The following is a 21,767-nucleotide window of genomic DNA, read 5'->3' as shown; positions in this document are numbered from 1 at the left end:
AGTTGGGGTAGTTGGTAGTGTCCCCAATTCAAGCTTGGAAGAAGGATCGCCAGAAAATCTTGGATCCTATGGGACTCCTGAACTACCAAGCTTGCTGGTAGAGGAAATCCCTAGGGGAGAGAGAAGTAGGGGCCAACAGAGAAAGAAACATTATGGATAGGCCTGTGATGAAGGGGCCTGCTTCTAATGGGAGGGTTCCCCTCCAGTGAAGCAGAGAATACAGCAGGACTGTGGGTTACCGGAAAGTAAGCCCACAGAGCCCATCAGAGAAGACCTTGAGAAGTTGGTTTCTCAGGATGTGTGACCCTTCCGCCTATGGTTTGTGTGCAACATTCCCCTGGTGGTTCATCCTGATATCAGGATACCACCCAGAGTGGTCTAACAAACATTCTTGCTGGTTGAATATGGGGGTGCCCGGTGAAAACCACTGCAGGGGTCGCACTGTCAGCAGGTTGACAAGGGTGAGACAGGTATTCAGTCACTCCAGAATTCACTTTTAGGTGTATACTAATTTTTACTAGAGACAAGACCCAATTGGGTTAGCCCTTTGACTCTGGAGACCTCGGGCAATACGTTATTTGGGGAGTGCTGATCACACCAGCATATGTCCCTTGTGCCAACCCAGCGAGAATGACTGCCAAGCCAGTCATTGACAGCTTACGGAATGTCAGTAACCAGAGGTAGCTCCTCTGCTGTACTCAGGAATGGTCAGACCCAATAGAAGGAGGGTGAAGTGACCGGTCAAGTGACACTTAGCGGTCATACACAGGGACATGGTCTAAGAGAGACTTGTCAAAGCTCTCTTAAGTTTGACTGGAGCCCTTAGTGAACCCCAAAGAAGGGAATGGGATCTTCTCCTGTAAAACTTATTTCTTAAATCCCTAAACATACGAGTGGTCTGGGCCATGTCAAGTTTCCCAATTTAGCAAGGTAAACAATCCAGAAGGCGTTGGTGGAGGCAAAAAGATTACCATAGAGTTTCCAATGAATAGTGTGATTGATATTTTATTTCTATCGCGCTCGTACACAAGTGTTTCAGAGCGTGACAAGGCAAGGGAGGGGAACAGGGGAGAACAAAACAGCAATCTTACTAGGCCCAGTGACATTGAGAACGCGCAAGTGCATGGGGGAGGGGAAAAGTGCATGGAAGGGGGGAGAGGTGGAAAGTGCGAAGCAGAGGAGAAACAGATAAATAATAAATAAATAATAAAGCCAACAAATAGTGATAATGTAGCCAGCAATTTGCAAGTGCTAGGTTTAACGCAGCAGACAGGGTAGGTCTGATAAGTGCAGGAAGAAAAAGAGGGGACTGTATGGGCACAGATACAGACCCCAGTGCAAGGGGTGGCCCGGAGGCAGTGCGGGAGGGTGGCAGGATGAGCAGGTACCTGGGCCCAAAAGACAGAGGGTGGCCAGGGTCACGGTGCCAAGAGAGAACAGATCAGCAGGGGAGAGGGGGGAGCGAAGGCAGAAGAAAAGAGGAAGGTCTTGAGGTGCTTCCGGAACCGGAGATTGTTCTCCTCAAGTTTTAGAGTGGCAGGGAGGCTGTTCCAGAGGGAGGCCCTAGCCGAAGACAGATCTACCCCCAGCTCGTTTCTTAGAAAAACGACTGACCCTGAGTGAGTTGGAGGTAGAGGAGCGAAGAGCTCGAGAGGGGAGGTATCTACGGAGGGATAGCAGAAGGTATTTTGGACCAAGGCCCCAGAAAGCCTTGTGGACAATGCAGAGGGTTTTGAATTTAATCCTTGCATCCACTGGGTGCCAGTGGAGAGATTTCAGAGCTGGAGAGACACAATCCCAGGGCTTGAGGCCAAGGACAAGTCTCGCAGTCCTGTTCTGGATTAGTTGCAGAGGGCGGAGAGTAGAGGCAGGTAGATTTAGAAAGAGGCTGTTACAACAGTCCAAGCTAGAGAGAACCAGAGCTTGAGATACCATGAGCTTCTGGGGGAAGGAGAGGAAAGGCAGAGTACCTCTGAGGAGGTGCAGTCGGAAATTTGACTTTTTAGAGACCTCAGAGATGTGGGCGGAGAAGGAAAGGGTGGAGTCAAAGATGACCCAAAGGTTCTTAGCCTCGCAGGTGGGGGTAGGAGGAGGGCCAAGGGAGGCCGGCCAGAGAGTGAGGGGAAAGGATGGTGAAGGTGTGCCGATGAGGAGGATCTCCGTCTTGCTGGCATTCAGACAAAGATCATTGGTGGCACACCAATCTTGAATGGCAGTTAGGCAATCAGAGATGAGAGAGGGAGAGGAGGTGGCAAAGGGCAGCTTGAAATGGAGTTGAGTGTCGTCAGCGTAGCACTGGAAATTTGAGCAGAAAATGGCAATACAGTGGGCGAGAGTTGCCAGGTATTGGTTGAAAAGCCAGGGCGAGAGGTTAGACCCCTGGGGAACACCACAGGTAGAGAGGCAGATAGATGAAAGGAAGGACCCAAGTTGGACCTGGGAGGGTCAATCTGAGAGAAAAGAGGTCTACCAGGCCAGAGCCTGATCAGTGATACCCAGGTTTTCACGGAGACGGTTGAGCAGGATGGTATGGTTGACCGTGTCGAAGGCAGAAGAGAGATCGAGGAGGATGAGGACAGATGGAATGTTAGAGTCAAAGTTGGTTAGCAGATCTTCACGGATGTTTAGGAGAGCAGTGTCGAGGATTCTACGTTGAGGGATAGAATTGGAGCCCGGGCTTATGGCTACAGAACGGGGGACAGAGAAATCTAAAGGTCTCTGTATCCTGTGCCAGAGCAGCCCTTCTAATGGCTTCAGTGAATATGTCGTAGTATCTCTTCAGCGGACCCCACATCAGCAGGGGGAGGTGGAGATTTTGCTGAGGCAATCCCCCCCCCCTTTGTTGTCACTGAAACCCCTTATAACAGACTAGTTCAGCCGGGCTGTATTCTGACAATTGGTGAGCCAACCAAATTTGGGTGTTGTGGTGAACAGAACAAACAAGTAGTTCTGACAGATGGTGCAAATCCACCCTGTGTTGGAACAAGGCGTGTTTGAGCCTCTTAGCTGTCATGAGTCCAGTTCCGAGGATCTGGAGAAACCTACAGGTACATCCAGTTTGGGAATCTGAATTGACACTAGAGTTCTGTATGCTGTCCCCAAGACAGATACACACTCTCAACCAAGAGGTGACAACTTGGTGGATCAGCTCCGTACTGAACAGTGCAACAGCATTTTTGATCTCCGCAGGGTATAGAAACATATCACTGTCAGTCTATGCTAAGGAGGAGACATACATATATGGATAATATGGCAGATTCAACCCCCACTTGGAAGGAACTTGGAATAACTCAAGTGACTGGGTGTCAGGACCTTCATCAGGCCAACTTGTTCAGGATGACAACCAACTGTCAAACTGAGCAGGAATCATTGGTCTTCCTTTAGCATATCATTGGTATGAGTGGAGGCAAGACGTAACCTCTTGTCAGTGAAGTACATCATGTACATAACTGGGCAACCCCCACTACCGAAAACAAGTTAGGACTTTTCTGGCCCTCACTTGGAAACACCAGAGTGATGTGGCAAACTATATCAATATACCAGAAAAGGTAACATGCGGCCCTCTCCAGATAGAACATGGCATGATAACCTGTTGTGGTTTTTTCCCCCCACTTAGAGAGTCTGCAGCCATCGCTTTTTGCTCACTGTACTTTTCATAAAGGAGGAAGAATTTATTAGCATATCAGTCAATATACCTTTCCCTTTGACTGCCCTCACTACTCCGAGGGGGACCTAAAGAATGCTTATGGACCCTGAAGTGTGGGAGGGCCTTCATTGGCCTGAAGAAACCCTACGTCAGGCCCCTGGTTTAATAGCAGCTGATAGGAAGCAACCTTTCATAGTGCAGGCAGATGCCTACGACACCGGGATAGTAGGGAAACTATCACAGCTTGATGACAAAAGGAGAGGAACAACCTATATATCACAGCTACCAGTTTAGGAGTGGAGCACTCAGGTGGCTTTAATCTTGATCAACACCTCTTACCAATGTGTAGCGATCACTGGGCACTTCCATATCATATACCAAAACCCTGCCAAGCCCTCCCCATATCGTGGACAACAATGCAGCACCTGTTGGTTAATGGCGTGTAATCTCGACCTGGTCATATACACCCTTTGTAAATAATTGTACTGGAACAATCGGAACCGTGCATGCCTCAATACCTTTAGCCCTTGTTCCCATATTTAAACCCATGCTTTCTCCAATATCATGAACCCCACATATTGTTCCCCACTTGGCCTTGATGCCTAGTTCCTGCCTCACCAACCACTTTTGGAACCCCTTGTACAATTGTAATATAGCTGCTGTCCCTTCACTAATTGTTGACATTTACAATGTCAAATCAGATTCCGGTTCCTCTGGGATATCTCCCCACAATTCAGCCAACCTCTTCACTACTCATGAATATATCAGAAAGGAACCCTTCTGCATATTGTATTTGTCTCTCCACTGTTCAAAAGAGTAATTGTCCTTCTGAGAAGAGATCGCCTATCCTCCCACAACCCCTAGTGCATCATTTCGATACATCCATACTCTTGCACAATTCACACAGTTTCATGTCGAACCCGAAGGGAAGGTCGGGACTATACATTGTATCGGTTTGAATCTATGGGAGTCTCTACCCCGTACTTCTCATGAAAGTCTATATGTTGTCCATCCCTTTCGATCCTATTGGGCCCTACAGCTACTCAATACACTGTCTATACCTCGGGAGGGCAGCCAACAACTGGCCCACATTCCCCTCCACAGTATCCTCCCACCAGAGGATAATGCCTGCAGTTAAGGATGCCGAAGGACAAATCAAAATCTGGAAGAGACAAACCGACTTTCGCGATCGGGCGTTGAAGTGTCTCCAGGGCCACTCTCTGCCTAACTCTGCCCCACAGCAACTCCCCTATCTTTGCATCCAACATTTTGAATACCTTATTTTTTAAATCATGTACAGAATGTTGATTAAAAAAAAAAATAATAATAAAAAAAAATAGTACAATAATCTCAGAAGGATCACCATTTTACACAAAGCTATTCTTCCCATTAATGACAAAAGTAATCCCTTCCAAAAATCTACCGCTTCCCCAATGCCCTTCCTGTGTTCTACATAAAACTCTCCTCCATCTCATGGAATACTTTTATCCCCAAGTAACAGATAGGCTCACGTTCCCACGGTATCGCCAAACTAGGAAGCATGCGTCTACCCCTGCAGCTCTGTCAAGAGGAACATTATGGACTTCTCCCAATTCACTAAGAACCCTGAATTTTCAGAAATTTACTTAACACTTCCAATATAATTGGAACATTCTCTAATGGATTATACATATAATAAAACATCATCCACGTACAAGGATATGTTCTGAAGTATTCCGCGTATCCTAATCCCTGTTTCAGCGATATACAGGCTAAAATATTCGGCTAGCGGTTCCAGTGAGATTTTAAATAGTATTGGGTAAACCGGGCATCCCTGTCTCGTACCCTCGCCAATATCCAGCATGATGAGACTCATGATGAGACCCATCACCACGTCTTCAATCTCACTATGGGATCCTTATACAGTAGCTTTATCCACCCAGTATGCCCAATACCAATCCAAATGCCCCTAGTACTTTGAAAAGACATTGCAGAGAATCAAACACCTTGACTGCATCTATAGCTAATAACGCTAACTTCTCCTCGGTCTGGTGTACCTGTTCCATGACATAATGCAACCATTTTAGATTCATTGATGTGTCCCCCCCTCCGCCAAAAACCTACACTGGTCTGGATGCACTAAGCCAGGTACCAACGCTGCCAGTTATCGTGCAAGAACCTTACCAAATATCTTTGCGTCAACATCAATGAACTCTGCTTATATGATGCACAGTGATTCAGATCTTTCCTGGTCTTCACAGACCTGTGATCACTGGCTCCCGCACGAATTTGGAGAGAATCCCTCCATCATATGCCTTGCCATATACCCGCTTCAGCTGTATGGCAAGCAGATCGACACACATACTGTAAAACTCTACTGGGAACCCCATCAATCCCTGGCGATTTATTCCGTTGCATAGTACGCAATGCACTCCATATCTCTGCCTCTTATCAGCGCATCCAGCTCCTCTCTTAGAGGAGTCCCTGATAGACGTGGTAGCCGTACTATGTCCAGCAAGTCAGATGCTTCCAACTCCATGTACAGCCGTTCACTGATATCAATTTTGATAATACTCCCGAGACACCACGTTAATGCCCTCTTGTATCGTCACCAGGTCCCCTCCCCCTCCTGCCCTCTCCCTCTCCCCAGAATCATAGACCCCGAGTTAACGCAGACCCATGGGCCTCCTTGCATATCAGCCACGCCAATAGCCGGCATGCCTTATCCCTCCTCCCCATGGATCTGAACAGTATGCCGACTAGTCAAAATTCAGTGGTTATGTGATTTTATCGCTGCCAAAACATCTAAACACATTTATAAAAGCAACATTAATAACTTTGAAATAAATGTTAACCCCTTCATTTATGGTCTTATTTTTTACTGCAATATAATCAGTGGTTACCAATTCGGTAACACGTCCCGTCATTCCTGCTGTTGCAGGAGCACCCTTGCCAGATCCTCTCCCACATGGCCCCCATTCAGTTTGGTTTAATATCCCGTTTGGTTCAAGCCAATGATTAGTTGAACGGTCTACGTGCACAGACCACCTTGGTGATGCACACTCTCAGCAAGTTCACTTTAAAAGGCCTCCCACACAATCCCGATGCCTGTTACAGAACAGTCACTAATTTAAAGAAATGTACCGAGTTCTTCCTGAATCGTTTCTCAGACTGCAGTATCTTCCAGCATTCCTACTCGTAGTCTCCATAATGGTATTTCTGGCCTCCTGTTCGCCCACTGAAACTTTGTTACCTGTGAACATGATCAACAGGATCCGCCCCAAATATTCAGTTTGAGAACCATGGAGCATGCTTCCCTACCTACAAATATATAACAGCCTCGAAGAGGAGCCATGTACGTGTGAAGAAAAGAGCACCCTCTCTCGTCCCCATGAGACCCCTGCCTCCACAACTCCAATAAATCTAAAACCACCCAATCAAGGGACCAGAACAATTTTGGCTTACCTGGACCTGCATTCCCTGATCGATCCCTGATCGATCCCTAGTGGAGTCCAACCAGCAGTTAAAATAACCCCCTCACTCCCCCTCCCAAAATGAGGCTACCATCTCAGTCACACGCCTCCATCTCCATTGCAATATTAGTTACCTGTATTAGATGCATACGAGTTCACTATGCAAATATTAAATCCCTCTATTTTCTATCACCCGAGCCCACCCTTCAGAGTACCCCTTTGATTCCTCTACATCTATGGGTACCCCATTGCTAATCCAAATTGAACTCCCCTAGCAAACAATGAATATCTGGTTCCGTATACCATCCCCACCCCACTTCCTACGTACCTCCTCTAAATCTGGGCCTAAGACATGCGTCTCCTGTTCTCCCTCTGCCCTAGGCCCCAGAAATTCCAAGTCCCTATTTTCAGCTCTGTCCCCACAAATATGAACCCATCCCAAATCTTCCTTCCTCTCACTGTCCACCATAGCCGACAGTTTCTGTATGCTGTAAATCAGACATTCAACAATAGAACAAGTCAACCCCTGTAAAACCAAGCGTCTCTAAAACTGGCCCCCCTCCCTCTCCTCTCCCGCTCCTCTTCTTCGCCCACATCCTCTTCCCCCAATCCTATACCGGCCACCTTGTTTCTCTTCTCCGCTACACCTATCCCACTCCCCCTTCCGCTACCCCTCAACCACCCAGTCCAAATCTCAACATCCCTTCTCATCCCTATGCCGCAGCAAATGCCTGCTGCACGCAAGACCCCTTTATCCCTTCCAAAACTTCCCTGGGTGCTCCCCTGAGGGTGAACGGACCGATGGTATGGGGGTCGGGTTTCCTTGCTCCCAGCTCAGTCAACACAATGCCCCCCTCACCTTCATCTGTAACCCCAGTGTCATCCTCCCAAAAGAAATTACCCCAATTGCCCCCTCTAGGGCAGGAACACTGGTAACTAGTACAATTGTTAATCCTCCTTCCGCCTACACAACATCACTGCGCTCCTTCTCCAAGCGTTGGGGCCTTCCGCCCCGCAGTTCCAAACCTCCGGTGCAGAAAGAAAAAAGAAAAAAAGAAAACGATTTCTCCATCCACCAAAACGTTCAGCTTCACTGCACAAAAATCCTGTTTTCTTCCCTCAACTTTCTCTTCTCTGCATGGAATGACCTCTGTTTTTGGACTTCTTAGAGTGAAATCTGGGAAGAGCAGGACCCTCGTCTTCCTCGGTTGGAAGTGGCCTACTCGCCACACCTGTTGATAAATCTTGTCCCGATCTCTGAAGTTCAGCAACTTGTCCACGATCGCTCTGGGCAGCACCCTTTTCACTGAATAGTTTGGACAGTCCCTCCAGATGAAAAATATCTAGTAGCAAAGTGTCCATAAAGCACCCCATGCAATGACCTTGTTGCACCATCAAGAGCACCCATCCACATCTTCAGCCATCTTCTCCAAGACCCTTGTTGCTCCTATCAGGCCCTTCACCTGGTTCTTGAACAGTTTCACCATGTCTTCCACAACGCTCAGCGTCTGTGGTGCCGCAATCCCACTCATTCACCTTTTTCAGGTCCACTCGTACCAGACACATCCACTCCACAGCCTGAATCTTCGCTTCAAGTGACGCTGGAGTCCTGAATAGCCGCCAGGAGACTTTCCATTGTGAGCCTTTCAAATTCCACTGCCGGGGACCCCGTTTAGCTTGTTTGGGCTTTGTGCCCACATACTGCTCCATTCTTTGCTGTCCCTCCACCGTCCGTGAACCCTCGGGTGTCTTCGCCAAGAGTCTCTCACTGCACCTTTTCACTGCGAGGTGACCAGTTTCCTCCAGGTCATCGATTCTGGTGTGCCCTCTAACTGTCCCTTGTGTGGTGTAGTCCAGTGCAATACACCTCCACTTGCCTCCTACTGTGCAATAGTCGGTGCTCTCTCGAAGGTCAGTAGTTAGGGGCACCAACACTTAGGTCGAGGACTCTGTGCCTCTTGGGCACCTCCTGCTCGGTGAATATTGTATGCCATCTGGGATCAGGCCCGAACAGGCTCTGCAGATAATTTTCACACTTTCCACAGCCAAACAGCCTCTGCTGCTTTATAGGAGACAGTCTGAGCCTGGTAAAAGCTCCAGGTACTCCCAATTCACACCAAACATCTGTGCTAGGCGCTCCTATCCAATGCCCCTGCAGTCCTCTTAATATTCACCCTGCTCTGTCCTTGACGTCGGAGACACCAGGCATGGCTCTTTCCTCCGCCTCACTGCGGCTTTAGCCCACACAGACTGAGGCTCTGCCAAGCCCAGAGCACTGTTCAAGGTGCCATACTCTCCAGAACCCCTCCTCTCCATACCACAGGCGCGCACCGGAGTCCAAACACCATCTGGTTCCACCTCAGCGGCTCTGGTGCTGTATCGCTTCCTCCGTCAGAACCCTGGTATGAGCCATCAGGCTCCACGTCCGCTTCTCTGTGCCCACTCAGATACTCAGTGCTGTCTCTTTTTGCTCCCTCCGTTAGCCTGTTGCTGACTCCATTGCTAATATGGTGCCCGCTATACACCATTGCTCTGCTTTCGGCAGTTTACTGCGTCGCAACTCCAATTTCAAACCGGCACCAGGTACCCACTGTCACAAGGGTTGCTCACAAAGAGTTTACTTACATATTTCCAATTTGGTGAAGGATATCAGTAGGATTATTGTTGGCCAGTCCCGGAGCTCCAAGCCTTACACGTACATCACTCGTCTCCTGGCCACGCCCCCCTGCAGTGTTGGTTTCTTGAGATGCAGGAGGATTTGTCTGGTCTTGAGGGTTCAGGGGAAGGTTCCTTGAGGTAGGGAGTCATCGATGATGGTCAGGTATAGTAGAAATGCTTCAGTCGGATGTGGCCTTGAAGGATGCTTGGGTGGTAGAGAGGTCTTCCATACAGAGTGTCTTGAAAGTTATCCAGGTAGTTGTGGTTTTGCAAGATGTGTAATGTGCCATCATATGTGGAGTTGGTGTATGTGTGCGTGCAGGGATAATGCTGAACTGGTGGATGAAGAAAGAGTTGATGGCTTTTGATGGAGTGAGGGTCAGGTGGTATAAGCAGAGTTGATACAGTGCTTGATGGCTTTGAAGTGGGTGTTAAGATGGATTTCTAGAATCTGCCCCGGTGGACAGATTTTGAGAGGGCCCCCCCCCCTAGTTATAGTGAACAGGGAACTCTGACAACGTTTCTCACCAGGATGAAGTCTTGATAGGTTTTTTTCAATAGGCTTGTGTTGAGTTTAAAAAGTTCTATAACAATTTTACCAGAGGTAAGTATGTGTTTTCCCTTCTTCCAGATGCAAGGCTAACACAGAATCGTCTAAAAGGTGAGTGGCATGCAATAAAGAGACAAAGGGACTGGTTCCCACGTTATCCTAGAGGACATGCACAACGTGTTTACTTACACCTCCACCCCCCCGCCCCCCCAACCAGACTCAAATGTTCCCAGATTACTTTGTGGATCGTCTGGAGGCTCGATCTTCGAGTTTTTCTTCCAGTGAGAAGTGCCCAGGCGTTGCAGGCTCAGTTTGAGGATTCTTCTGATAAAAGCAAGATGCAATCTTTTGAAAGAAGAAATGCATAATCCACCAATGCAGACTACTACTAGACACTTCACAGGTTGGAGAAGGAGAGTTTGAGCGCTGGTCTCCACACACAGGAGACAGGTGTTGTTCCAGTCACGACTACAGCAGCACCTCCAGGACAGGTTCCTGTGAAGTTGGAAAGCAGAAATTCAGGGAGAAGACTACCAGTGGCACACGCTGGCGATCATCTAAGTTCCAGACTCTAATGTTGAACAGCAACGCTTCTGTCGAAGTAGCCCACGAGAGAGCTGGTCAGTCCACCGACCAATCCTGGGACACTTCACAAGGCTCAGAAGGGCAGGATCCTCAAGAAGGCATTGAGACTAGTTGGTCCCACTAGTCCAAATGCTTAAGCACCACTCAGGGTCTTGCGATCAGGCAGAGGAGCAGGGTTTAACGGACTGGCTACAGGAAGGCTGCTTGCCCATTTCAGGAGTAGTCTTCGGATCTTCAGCAGGCTGCTCTTTGAACAATCTGGAGGCAAAGTTGCAAAAAGAGAAATCTTTCCCAACAGAAGGCTCTGCTTTCATTGCTGGCAGCAGTTGTCTTTGGCAGTGGTGATAAGTCGTAGCACAGAGTTCCTTGAGCAGAGCAAGGTTGGATGGGCTACAGGACTTTTGCCAAGTCCATTATTGTTTTCTGATGGTTCATTTGTGGAAGTGTAGTTTTTGATTGGACAAGGGTGCGAACGGTTTAGGCTTGAGAGTCCGTTGTTTCACTGGTGCATGGTGGATTATGTTGGCTGTGAGGGTGGTGAGTTCTTGGAGAACCGAGCCACAACCCTAGTTCATAAGAGATAGACCAGCCTTTATGAGGTGGAGTTTGGGTGGGAAACAGTACCTGCAGAACCGCATTTGGGAGTCTGTTGAGCAATTACTTTTCCTCAAGGATAAAGACAAATGGTGATGGGAACAACCGCCTTGGGATCGAGACCACTTGCAATGCTGCTTCTTCTCGTCTTTCTTTGCTCTCATAAGCACTTTGCACAACCTCGACACACTCCTTGTGGACATAAGTGAACAGTTTAGCTGCCCTTTGCCAGGTCTTTTGATGCATGGATTGGCATGATCCACAATAGTCAATTTTGTGATCCCACCTCCCCCTAAGCAGAACAAACCAATGCGATGGGCATCAGACACAGACATCTGCCAGCCGTAATCCACGCAAGGTTTAAAACCAGAGGCCTTAGCAGGGTTGGCCCTTTTTTTTCATCTAACCAAGTAGACTAACCGTGCCAAGGGACTGGAGAAACAAAAAAAAGTCAAAACCGAGGTCACAGGTCCTCCACACATACTGGCCCCAAAATCACATCTGGCGTGGGGCACGCAGAGGTATCGGGTTGAACTGACATGGAGCCGTGTTGCATACACCCCAAACCGACAGCACTACAAAAGATTACGATCATCAGCTGCACTGCGGATAGAATATCAGATAAGGAATCCATTAGAAAAAGTCCTCCTTGATTCTACACTTATTGAACAACAGCATTGTTTTATAGCCGTGGTGGATTATGCTTATGCTGTTGCAATCCGCAGGGACTAGACCACAATGAAAAGTTTCGCAACAGGGAAATATGGTCGCAAAATTTACTGGAAGCTTGGTTATCACTCAACTGATATCGCAGACAATTCTTTTTTAGATGGGGAACAAGTTAAACTGTAAATGGAATGGTGTCAACTGAAGCAAGAGGAGTACTGGGGAAGCATACAAAATTACATTTATGCACGCTCACGCTGCACTGATTAACAGGACATTTTAATCAAAACACATAGCCAACATGTGTTTCGACCTAAGTATTTTTCAAGGATGAATTACAAACCACCTAAAACAGATTTGAATACATAAATATATAACACCAAAAAAACAAGGATTTTGCATTTTCCAAAATGACCAATTCCATATTCATCCAAAAGAAAGCCCATTCAGACATTTAGTGTATGGCACCATATTCATACAGCACCATTATTTAGAACATCAATACGAGTTAACCAGGGCATTAAGATGAGCAAAACAAAATGAAAAAATGACAAATGTAGACCCACAATTGAGGTAAAAAAAGAGAAATATGTTTGACGCAGAACACACAAGTAACAACAACACAAAGAAAAAGAAAAAAAAAAACAGCACCATTACTATAGTTACATGAAAATCAATCATTACTTTGTCAAATTCCTGAAATAGTTTGCCACCTGGGACATTGCCACACCCTTTGTGTCCATGTAATTGCATGCTGAGTGTTCCAGTGCAGACTCCACCACCTTAGTGTCTGAAAACACCAAACTATACTGATCCCATTATTCTACATGGGTAATACAGTGTGACTGCATGGTGAGCCGTACCCCATGAGCATGCCCCCTTCGGACCATTATCTTCAGTTCCATTGAGCTAATGTATATAAAATGGGGGGTTATTAGTTCCACCCACCCTCAATAAGCATAAATATGCCTACCCTAAGATCTCCATAAAATGCCTACCATTAAATAAAGTTGATTGTATATAAATCATAAAGCTCCAATGTGAATGAAACCGGATCATAAAAATACCTGTATTAAGCTTATAGCGAGATACCATTGAAATCCCCCTACTCTATATACCAATCTGACAGTGACTATACCAGAAGGCAATAATACCTCTGCACAGTTGCTATACGCTGCATTCCTGAAAAGATATTCAGCATATGGGTGTGAGCGCATAACCACATGAAGACTTAGGTGGATGTTGGAGGTAACTCACACACATCTAATACCAGAAGAATATGACTGGTTGTAAATACCTGATACCAGATTATTTGAGGCTGTCAATATGGTTAAATTATACTTTGAAGGGAAAGCAGTCCCAATTGAATACCATTATTAATTATATTGCGACAATTTGTTCCAAAAAGCTCTTAAAAATGGATTTGCAAAGCAAGGATCCTATTCCTTACCTTCATGTAGCAGGCCTTTCAGCTTTGACTCTCCTCGCGACACCAGCCCGCGACAGCTCCAGTTTTAAATCGCTGAACGCCGACCAGAAGTGGAAGGCCTGTTATGCTGGGCGCCATTTTAGCATGGTAAAGGCCAAGTGTTTATATCCCTAAAAATTGCTTTCCTAAAGCTTGAAGAGCTTGCTGCACCTTCTTCTTGTGATATCTTGTTAATACAGGATTACCTATTGTTGCTGAAAATTAAGACCCTATATTATTTTGGCACAAAACTAGCCTCTAATTTACACTATTGTACAGTGTGCCACCTTGAGATGCAATTGACTTTTAAGCGCATCTGTGAAACTGAAAAATCCTTGAGCAGGTAAGCAGACCTGCTTATCCTCCAAACATCCAGCAGCTCTGAGCTCAGGAACATGGGTTCCCCTACATATTCCTTCACCCACAGGGGCTGGTTTCTGCCAGCACACCAATCCCACTAGGGGATTTAATACAAAGGTATTGGCGGCCAGCCAATCAGGTTGGGCTCAAAAACCACCAAACACTCGGGCCCACCTTCACAGGAGTGTAATGGCCTGCCCAGGGCCAGGAACTGGTCCAAAACAGTCCAGACCACCACGGAGGCTGCCATATTTGTATTTGTATTTATTTGTTTATATAGCGCTTTACACCAAAGCGCTGCACAATTGAACAACTTAATACATGAAACAAACAATATAACGTTAGAAGCAAATTACAATATGAATCAGTCAACAAAACAGTAAGAAGAGCAATTAACTGAAGGGAATAGGGAGAGTAGTGCAGTGGACTGTGTGGGAGGGGGAGGGGTGAGGAGGAGAAGGAGGAGGGAAGGGGAAAAGGTGAGAGTGGGGTGGTAGGGGAGGGAGATAATCAAGGGGAAAGATAAAGGAGATAGGGAAAGCAAGAAGGGGAAGGGGTTTCAAGGCGGAGAATGGAGAAGGAGAGATTTACGGGAGGTGCGGAATGAGAAGGTAGGGATAGAGCAGAGAGAGGTAGGGAGTTCCAGTGCAGGGGGGCTAGGAGTTGGAAGGAGCGAAAACCTTCCAGGCATCACCTCTTGTTTTGCAATGGTTAATATAAACAACAGGGGCGGTGGTGCTAGTGATGAATTGTTGCAGCCTGATGTAGTGAAAGGTTGCATACAAGAAGGTTATGCAGGGAAAAAGTGGGAGAGGGGAGGGATGGGGTTGGAATCCAGAAGGAGAACTTCCATTTTTAAGAGTTCAGAATAAGGCAACAAAGAGCCATCCAGTGTTTTTAACAAGGAGGTGATAGTGAAAGCCAAAGGACAAGATAAGTCTACCTATGGCAGATGTATAGAGGGCGGAGAGCGGCGGTCCAAGGACTAATACTTGGAGGACGAGAGAGGGTGGAGTCAGTGGTGTGACCTTTCAGATAGAAGCCAATCCAGGTTGGTGCAGAGTTTGAGAAGGGAGGAGTGGTTGGTCCACAGTGTTGAGAGAGAGTTCCAAAAGGAAGAGTACAGTAGTGTGTTTGGAGTGATTAGCATCTGAGAGAATGCTGGAGGCATGGGTGAGTGCACGCTCAGTGAAATGTTTGCTACCGAAGGCAGAAGGAAGTGGATGCCCCAAAGACCCTATCCTTAACAAAGGACTACAGGTCATAGAAAACATACAAATTACATATGCAGAATAAACAGCCTTGCATTCAACTGTTGGCCCAGTAAGCGGATTGCCAGGTTATTTTCTGCCTCACTCATCGTAGAGGTCCTGCCCTCAGGGCAACCAGAGTCACTCGTCCATGCTCTTCAGGCATCACAGAACTTTTCACTCCGCCCAACTGCATGTCCATAATGCAAGTACCTCAAAAGGGGACTAATCTGCCACAGATTAATGGAGCCAAGCAGCTCGCCCAGCGCTGCCCTCAAGTTTCCCCATCTCTACTGCCAAAAGGCACCCAACTTGCATCAGCTGATTTCTCAATGTGCAGTCTTTGGGGTAGTTATTTCAAAAAAGGTAGCAGGCGCTCCTCTCCAGAAAGAACATGGCATGATAACCTGTTCTGAGATTTGCAGCACGCGCTTTTTGCTCACTGTACCTTACAGATGGGAAATTTCCATTTGCATATCAGTCTTTGCCCCGCCCACATGGGCAGTCCAGCACTGAAATGCTATGGCAATTCCTCTCTGAAAAAGAGTACCAACAGCAACCCCATACACGTGTTTCAGCCTTATTGGGTATCATCAGTGAGGTGAAGCTCTCCCTCTCTGAGCACAGTGAGCAGGGAGTCCACGTCTGGTTGGCCCCAGGTAACTCAGGGTGACCAACCCCAAGTTCCTTGCAAATATTTCAAAAAAGGTAGCAGACGCTCCTCTCCAGAAAGAACATGGCATGATAATCTGTTCTGAGATGAGAGTTTGCAGCACACGCTTTTTGCTCACTGTACCTTTCACAGACTGGAAGGCCTGGGCAGGCTGAAGCAGAGAAAATCCCTACAAAGTAAAAACGGAGGAAGCAGACAAATAACTGCTCACCGCCACTTCCCTTACTATCCTGCCAGAGAGATTCTGATAAAGGATTGGATACATTGAACCACTAACAAATACTGGTGTGCCCAACTATCACTCTTGAGCCCTCTATTTAGAGAAGTGTACAGCTGCCCTCATGCATGAACTGGGAGCAGCAAGGCAGAAGGAAAAGGTTTTGGTCACCCAGTGCCACCTGTCCCAGACACCTTTTTCTTTCTCATATCGAGTGTTTGTCCTGCACTACTAGTAGGCAGTGTCCAATTTCCCCCAATCTGCTTAGTCCATAATCCGCTCCTACAGTAAATGTTCAGTAGGTTTGAAGAAGAGAGGAAAGCAGTTAACAGCAGGTAAATCTTTCAGCCCTCTTATTGCGGGCGGACCATGGTGCAAGCTCCAATGTAGAATTATATTTTTAACACTGTACAGATCATCCTGTGCCAAGCTTCAAAGATGGATTCTAAACATTCTTTGAATGTATCTATCTGTATACAGAGATACAAACATTATCTTTTTTATGATTGGTGCCAATGTTAACAGTACACAAGTTCTGGAGGGAGGCAAATTACTTTATACTGCACTGGAAGTACAAACCAAAACATAACAGGGGGACTATGCCGTCATACAAAAACGAATTTGAATTTCAACTTGCAAGTGCAACCAGTGTCAAACAACCACGAGGACAGGCATAATGAAAGAAAATGGGTTACCTTGGCTCTGCCCAGCAGCTCCGCAATTAGTCTTATAGATTCTAGATTTCTCTGAGCCAACAGGAGCTTTCTTTCCTCCAATATGATTTTTTCTTGTAATTTTCTTTGTTCTTCTGCTTGCATCTTCTCCAGCCTTTTCTGGTTCCTGCGAGCTTCACGATCTCGTAGCTTTTTCTCCTTTCTGCGTAGTTTTTCTTCTCTTTTTCGTTCCCTTTCAAGTTCCTGTTCTTCTTTTTGCTTCCTAAACAATTAGGTATATGAAAGGTTTACTAGTGTGGTGAAAAACTTTGCAATGCAGCTTTCACAGTGTACTAAATTCTAGTCTTAGATAAGTGCCTTCCCTGAAGAACTAGATTTGGACCAAAATAAGAAAATGCTGAATGGTTCAATGAAGGTGGATGTATAACATTTCTTAAGAAGTCTATTATCAGATAGGTTTGAAAAAGAAATATTGAGAGGAAGTTGTGATGAAACCACTACAAAGTCCACATATTCCAAGATGGGACGGGGCAGTGGATCATCTAGAAACAAACACTAATAAGAATCCAGAAGGGAAAAATCAGTTTAGCTTTGTTTTAATTTGGAGGAAAAAAAGGAAAAAACAGTAACAAGTACCAGAAGAGCTGTACAAGGAACTAAAGTTGTTTAAAGAGCTTGGGCAAATGTGTTTATGCGACTAAGTTATTGGTATTCAATATACCATTTCATTATTTATGAGGGCAACCACAGAATTTATACTTCATTTATGCAGCAAATTACAGCTTTCCACCAAAGGGAAGCTTTTCTTTAGGTGAATGTTTGCAAGCAAGTTTGGCAAAACGATTTTGTTTTCTCTGAAGATGGAGAAGGAAATGGGTTTAAAATCAGAACACATTTCTACATGGAGGTGAAGTCTTTAGGAATCACAGCAGTTCGAATTAGAACAGGAGTGGGTCATCGATGTGAATCTTACCGTGTATGAATGGGAGTGCCCAACAAAAGGTGGCAGGAAAGGTGGGAAGAAAAAAAAAGAAATAAAAAAAAAAAGAAATCGGCAGTAAAGACGAACAATGAGTGCATGCTGGATAATTTAAAAAATCAAAAGGGTGGCTACAATAGTCCCATGTGAGGAAGAAAAACAAGGGCTGCACGGAGGCCTCCCTTGAAAGGGGCAGGGGTGAAACAGAGGGAACATAAGACATACTTCTTCCCCACCACAGAGGGACAATGGTCTCGCCAAGAGAAGCACTGAAGGAGACCGAGAAACAAAGAAAAAAAAAAACAAGGAAAAAGACAGCCCGGGCAGGGCCAGAAAGGATAGAACATGTTACTTACCCCTGGTAACCTTCGCTTGACTGGATTTTCCTCCCTCCCGCGTATTCCACATCTTTGATATCTGTCATGATCACTGCTTCCAAGGAGCCAGGACCAGCCCAACGTCCTTGGAAGCAGGCCCCTAACCCTAATCCTAGGCACCAGCCGGTCCCCACTGGGACCTTTTGGACCTTGTCCTGGCGCCGGTGGCACCAGGCTCATCAAAACCATAGGTCCCGGCACTGGAAGCGCCGGGCTCATAATAGGTGTAAGGATGCTTGGGTGGACTTACCTGCAGCAGACCATGCTGCTTACTTACCAGTCACTTAGAAGCTATCTAAGAACAGGGACTACTTTCTTACCTGGGTGGGGCAGCTCCACTCCCTGGATACAGCACTGGAACTCTTCTGGAAACTGGAACTCTTTTCTTACCTAGGCGGGGCCGTGGAAGAAGACGCCTCATCACCCCAAGGCTATTTAAACCACACCCGATGGATGAAGCGTGCTTCGCGTTATTCTGCATCTGCAGCAGAACGCTCACCGAGTCAGCTCCGGCTTTTCTTCTTCTGATCCTGGACCTGCAAGAATCTACTTACCATTTCAGTATCCAGTCATCATCTGCACCTGCAAAGAACAGAAACAGGTTAGCAAGGCGAACTTTACACGCAGCACTTACTCACCTGTTCCATCGACTGCGGCCGCTTCGTCACGCCGCATCTCCACCTGCAAAGGCAGAAGTATTGCCATACTTACCGGCACGTTGTGGATTCCGGATTTCTTCGTTCTGCATTGCCGCCTGCAAAGACAAAGCATCGTTAACAACTTACTGGCATTCCGCGGACTCCGGCGCTGCAAACCAACATCTGAAAGGCAAAAGAAAAGACATTAAGCAGGTATTTACTTACGTCCATCCCGCTCGTCGCAATAAGACGCCTGCAAATACTCCGGCGTCTCTCTAACACGAACTAAGCTGCAAGGAAAGAGACAATTAGAGCGCTTGCCATACTTGCAAACTTCCAGGCGCTTTACTTCATCTTCCATCTCAAGAGCCCTGCAATACATAAGGGAAAAGCATTATACAGAGTCTGCATATAAACGTGCCACGCATTTAAAGACTATACCGACAAAAGGTGTCCAGAAACTCACCGCTCGTGCAGACGACGGTACCCATCCTCTGAATTCAAGAGGCCTATGTTTCACCAGTGAAGGAACTGACAACGGCACCCTGCACCAGACGCAGATGGAGAGCCCAGCATTCACCTATATAAGGTGAGCACGTTGACCTGGGGGCTCTACGAAAAAGCTGGGAAGAGAGAGGGAGAGAGGGACATTCAACTACCCAGACCATTAACCCCCATATTCTTTCACCTGCAGAAACCTCACTCTTCGAGTCCGACACACAGTGCGAAGAGGTTCGACCCCAGAAGCCAATCGAGTCCTGCACATCACTTTGAGTCACAGACAGCTTCCTGCCCAGACCCGCGCCTCCGTGGGAATCAGGTGAGCGTTACAATATCCAGCTGCTTCGGAAAAGATTTTCTACAGAGGGCGCTGTGCGCTGATGCAGTCGACTATGTCCCTCGAGGGCCTCCGTCTCTAGGGTGATGTCATTGAAGGTGTATTTATAGCAAGCGCAGCGCCCGTTGGTTTCAGTTCCGTTTTTTCTTTCAGTAGAAACTACCCACATAACCACAGGTTTGACCGATCTAAGCTTTGAAGAAGAGAAAGCTGTAATAGCATGGTAAATTCTTCTGCGGGGTAGGCTGGGAAGGCGATGAGGAATACGTGGGAGGAACATCCAGTCGAAAGAATGTTATGGGGGTAACTTACTTGTTCTTCGAATGGATTGTGCCCTCCCACGTATTCCTCATTTTTGATAGACGCCCAAAGCTTCCATCCTGACCGAGGGAAGAATCAAGGTAGTAATGCTTCGTAAATGTGTGTATAGTATACCACGTAGCCGCCTCACAAATGTTTTTTACGGGACACCTCTTTGCAGAGCCGTAGAGGTAGCCATGTGCCAGGTGGAATGGGCCCTCAAGTCTCCTGGAGGAGCTTTACCCGCTAGCCTTTAGCATTCTGAAATTGCTAGAATGAGCCATCTGGATAAGATCTGCTTTGTCACAGCCTGACCCAGTTTGTGACCTGTACAGCTTATAACAAGCTGATCTATACAAAGTTTGGATAATCTATAGGATGTAGAAGCTTCAAGCTCTACATGGATCAAATCTGTGTAACCTCTCCTCCTCTTTGTCAGGATGAGGTGGAGGATAGAAAGTGGGCAATACAATTTGTTGCCCTACATGAAAAACAAACGATTTTAGGTAAAAATGAAGGCTTAACACTCAGGACAACTTTATCCTTGTGGGGAATTGTAAAGGATAGTTTAGATGATAGTGCCTGCAATTTACTCATTCTGAAGGCTGAAGTTAGTGCCACCTAGGACTTCCTGATCTAGTTCCCCACTCGTGGGAGACTGCTGTGCCTGCTCAGAGCGCCCACCGCTGTGTTCTCCTCTCCAGTTAGATGAACTGCCAATAGAGAGATTCCTTCTTCTATTGCCCATAACCCAAGCTGCGTTGCCTCTCTGCACAACGGTAGTGAACCTACACCACCTCTTTTTGAGGTAGTACATGGTCAAGGTGTTGTCCGTCATCATCAGGACATTCTTTCCCCGTACAGAGGGCAGGAAGGCCTTCAGCGCAAGTCTGATTGCCCTCAGCTCCAAAAGACTGATGTGTAGTTTGGAATCTCTGATGGAGATCAACGACCGCTGTTTGTCAGATCGTTGGCGTGAGCTTCCCACCCCTGAGTGACCCGTCCATCACTACCCTCATCTCTGGCTATGGTTGCCAAAGAGGTTTTCCCTTCAGAATGTTGTCCTTGCAGGCCCACCACAGGAGAACCTGTGTGACCCTGCTTGGAACCTGGAGTAGGTCCGACATGTTACCCGAGGATTGTGTCACGACACTCGCCCAAAACCCCATCTGGCAAACCCATTGGCCAGGTGGAGTCCGGACTCGGGCCTCTAGAGCCTGGCATCCTCTTCAAAAGCCCTCATGCGGCCAGTCCTGGCGCCTATGGCGCCAGGCTCATACACCATGAAAAACAATGTGCTTGGGAACTACTTTATTGTATCGTCAGCCAACATGGAGGCATCCACAAAGCTTAGGTCCTAAGAACCAAGCTATGCGGTCTAGTGTTTTGGGTGTGGTAGCCTAGGGACTACTTTACCTGGACTATTTTGTTGGGGCTATTTAAACCACACCCGAGCAAGACAACACGCTTCGCGCTACTTTGCAGCTTGCAACGGGACGCTCACCGTGTCCAGCTATTCCCTCGAACCTCGGAGAAGCAGAACCTGCAAGGAGACAAAAGGAACATCATTAGCAGCAGCATTTTACCTGCAGCCTTCATCTTTAAACACTCGCAGCTACTGAGAACAGCTTCCTCGAATCTGCATGCCTCCCGGACAGAATGACCTGAAAGAGGAAGATAGAGGCAACATTAAAGAAAGCAGTAGAGACATTTACAAATTACGAACTGCTCAAAAGGCTTACCTGGCTGGTCGCCTCTCGGCTGGCACCACTCTGGACATTCCACTCGCGCTGAAGAACACTGCGACCTACAAGGAAGAAAAACACGTTATCAAAGGCAAGA

At 46.9% G+C, this 21,767-nt stretch overlaps 1 protein-coding gene across 1 annotated transcript in view; it reads right to left on the bottom strand.

The window, feature by feature from the left end:
- The window catches only part of AKAP17A (A-kinase anchoring protein 17A), a 190,460-nt gene that overhangs the window by 28,457 nt on the left and 140,236 nt on the right, over positions 1-21,767 (bottom strand). Inside the window, exon 4 of the mRNA XM_069636739.1 lies at positions 16,815-17,055. Coding sequence (XP_069492840.1) covers positions 16,815-17,055 — 241 coding nt within the window. The remainder of the gene's footprint in view (positions 1-16,814; positions 17,056-21,767) is intronic.

This window comes from Ambystoma mexicanum, chromosome 7p (genome assembly GCF_040938575.1).
Source record: "Ambystoma mexicanum isolate Mex_15411 chromosome 7p, UKY_AmexF1_1, whole genome shotgun sequence".
In the NCBI taxonomy this organism is placed as follows: domain Eukaryota; kingdom Metazoa; phylum Chordata; class Amphibia; order Caudata; family Ambystomatidae; genus Ambystoma; species Ambystoma mexicanum.
The sequence above is the reverse complement of the archived record's forward strand: the minus strand, read 5'-3'. Positions and strand labels throughout refer to the sequence as shown.